We start from the raw sequence: 3,638 nt of genomic DNA, 5'->3' as shown, positions 1-3,638 counted from the left end.
CCGCAGAAATATTTTGCGTTATTTTTGAATGGAAAAAACAGAAAAAAATGTCCGAATTGTGAATTGATTTTTGATTTTTTCAAATTTCCAATAATCAACAACACATTGTTTTTATCATTCCTCAAAGAATGGGGAAATAAAGAATGATATAATCTGAAAATGAACAATTGTTGAAAAATAATAATTATGTCTGAAAAAAATTAAGGGAGAATAGAATGAAATGACAAGTAGGAAAACTAATAAATCTCGGAATGATGAAACCGGCAATTGGACATTGGGCTATTCTTGCGGTATTGTACGTAATAGCAAATTTAAAAAAATTCGAATTTAATAAAGGTGTGAAATAATCGTTCCATACCGTCGTACTTTGCTGATAGGAATGAGGTGAGAGCTTAATTTATTTCACGTTTTTGTTGTTGCTTTTCGACAAACCAAATCATGTGTTTGTATTATATCGGATAGAATTTGTTTATTGTTCTAACTGATAATCCTGAAGCGTTAAATATACGAAATAAAGCGAAATGAACCATTAAAAAATTATTCATTGATAATATGCCTACACAATTGATACTGGAATATTGAATTTGATAAAGTTTGTGGTACCGAATGAAGTTTGATGAAAATAAAACAAAACGTACGGCGGCGATGCAAGTTGGGACTGAATTGTTTTTATTTTTAATAAGAGTATATCATTGCATTTTATCCATGGAAGTTGCAAATTCTAGTTCTTTTTACTAGAATTCACGGATGATAATATTTTCTTCGCAGTTGCTTTCCAGTTTTACGATAACCTTCTCATTTGTTACCATAATTCTTACTTAGATGATGCTTGATAATTAAAAAATAGATATTCTGCGCATTGTACATGCTAACGTGTGCAAGCTGTGTATTGTATAAGCTTCACGAAATATTAGGCAGGCAACGAGTAATTACTATTCAACCTAATCATTCCGGTTTATAATTGCGCATCTCTTTGACATCAAACATTTTATTGGGAAAGTTTGATGAAACAAAAATCAAATTTTTGCTATTACTAACAATTTCTGATCTTTATTCACACATGAATTTGTTATTTCCCATATTTTCAAAAGATTTATTAATAACCAAAAGGATATGCTTTAATGTAGGAATTACGGTAACCATTATCGCTATCAATGCTATTGCCTTCATCATTTTGTTGCGTTAAGTGATCCAGATCAATCCGTTTATTGAACCGGATAATACCATATTGTGCTGCATTACGTTTACCAAACCGCATGAGACCAAGATGTGATCGTATGAAGTGAATTGCTTTACCTGCTTCATTTGTTCGTTTTCCATGCAAACTACTATCACTGCATTCCCATCCATCTGCAAATTCTGATAGTGTACGCGGAGGTCATCATTCATTTTTATCAAGTTAATTTAGTGACAAAATACTGTGTATAACTTACTTTGATAAAATTTTTTCTACCTAATATATTTTCCAGATATTGTTTATAATTTTGCTCTATGGAATTTATCTCGTAAGATATTAAAATTCGATCAAATTACTTTCAAAAACTTTCTTTTCTTCATGTTTTTTGTAATTAACCGGAAGAGAAAAGAGAATGGGAAAACTTTGTGAACTAATTCCCTCATTTCCTGACTTTTCCTTCAAAAATATTGTTTATTTTTTCTTTTGTTAAGATAAAATGAAAAGCAGATGTTTTTCAATTTTCAGAAACAATAAGCATATCCTCATTTCAGTTTCAATTTCATCAGCTTTCTAAGAGATCTTGAAAAAGTTCGAATTGAGCTTGTCACTAACTTACATTCCGGTATCATAAACGAAAAAGTAAGAGCATTAATTCTTGCAAAAACGACAAAATAATTCTATCGACGTGTAAAATTTAAGTGGTTTTGATATCCTGTTTTTAGTATATGTTTTGTTAACTTAACTTATTGTAAAAGACTTCTTTCTTGAAATAATTTTTTGGAAAAACGCTGGACCTCGTTATTTTATCTTTCGTTATTTGATAATTCCGTAGAATGACTTCTGAGATCAAGAGAGACTTAATAATTTGGCACACTGAAACATTTATTACCTGAAGTTCGGGCACAAACATGCATATAATAGGTGACAGAGAAGAATAAAATAACAATGATAGTGAATGGATGCATGCGTGAAGAAAGAATGAATAAGTTAAAGTAAGGAGGAAGATAGATAAAAATGACAGCAGAGAGTTCAAAATGCAGCTGTCCGAATAGCCTGTTAAAATATCCAAGGTATGTTTGATCCAAATATAAGGCCCACCTTGGGATTTGCCCACACTCTATCTGTAGTTTATTCAGTGCACTTAAGCTTGTTGGTTATTTGCGAACGCTTGCTCTATTAACATATACGTTGACAAGCGTTATATTCAGGCTTGTATTCCGGAAATAAACGTTGAGACTTTTATTTGCAAGATTACTTACACATATAACTAAAAGTAATTGGCTGAAAAATTTTTCACGTAGATTTTATCATGCAATTATATGTACTCTAAATTTTGATGTGATACTATTAAGTGCCTCATTATCATCTTTCATTATTTTCTTACTTTGTAGAGATATTGCTTGATAAATGGTTTATTCCTGTTCTTTCTATTCAACAAATTCGTCATATTTGTATTGTCAATCAAGTTACCTGTAATATAAATGTTATCTATGATCACGGTTTTATTGTCAAAGTAGAAGTTTCAAAATCAAATCATCCGATCATTTACAATAAAAATCAGGAATATATTGTCCTAATCATGGAATATATAATTGCTAAAATTTAAAATTATTTGATAGCTTTAGATTGTTAACGCATACAATATGAAAACAACTTAATATGATTAAATAAACTTGGAAGTGGGTATCCATGTCCACTGTGACCCCTAATATGAAGAATTGGATAATAGGAATGAACTTTTTTCCTTTCTCGATATGATTATTCCACCAAGGATTTCTTTCACAAATAAATTTTTTATAAAGTAAAGCATATAAATGGCTTTCTGGATGCCCTAATTAAAGAACAATTCATAAAAAATTTGAATTAATTTCCTCAAAAAAAGAAAAAAAATAATTCACCGAAAAGTCAAGAAGTGTAAATTTTTACAAATGCAAAGCTCTCTGGTTGTTGAGAACCAAGATATATAACGTTTTTCAATTTTTCCTTTTGAGAAAATTATCATTATTAATTGACTCAATAAATTTATAATTAAAATGTTAGAACATAAGTTTACGAAGTATTAACCAAGTAATATAAGCAATAATCTAATTATCCCAATAATTACTCTCTCATCTCATTACAACAACAACCGTATATTAGGTTAATAATATCCATTCATAATGATTATTAAATCTGTTTAGTTTAATAATATGATAATCAAGGATATATATATAAAAGAGAGTCAAGAGATCACATTTATCCTTGTAATCAGTCTTTTAAGTGGTTTTTCACTCGTTAAATAACATAAATTTAAACCATATAAATGTAAACATTAATATTACTTGGCTAATAAAATTTAATGTTTAACAAAGGGAAAATCATTTAAAAAAAAAAAAACTATTTATGGTAGGAAGTAATTAGCATCCCGTAAAATGAACTTCGAATTATTAAAAATAAAGAATCCTTATAAGCGTAGCAGAAA

General features: G+C 29.1%; 1 protein-coding gene across 1 annotated transcript; it reads right to left on the bottom strand.

Moving 5' to 3' along the window:
* Positions 1 to 1,096: 1,096 nt before the first annotated feature.
* On the bottom strand, positions 1,097 to 2,624 carry LOAG_09013 (hypothetical protein; the record flags this gene model as incomplete). The annotated part of the gene is made up of 3 exons (XM_003144542.1): positions 1,097 to 1,350; positions 1,534 to 1,633; positions 2,562 to 2,624. The coding sequence occupies 3 exons, from the start codon at positions 2,622 to 2,624 to the stop codon at positions 1,097 to 1,099; spliced, it is 417 nt and encodes a 138-aa protein (XP_003144590.1).
* Between the last annotated feature and the right edge of the window lie 1,014 nt (positions 2,625 to 3,638).

The sequence above is a fragment of the Loa loa genome, assembly GCF_000183805.2.
Source record: "Loa loa unplaced genomic scaffold supercont3.41, whole genome shotgun sequence".
Classification (NCBI taxonomy): domain Eukaryota; kingdom Metazoa; phylum Nematoda; class Chromadorea; order Rhabditida; family Onchocercidae; genus Loa; species Loa loa.
The sequence above is the reverse complement of the archived record's forward strand: the minus strand, read 5'-3'. Positions and strand labels throughout refer to the sequence as shown.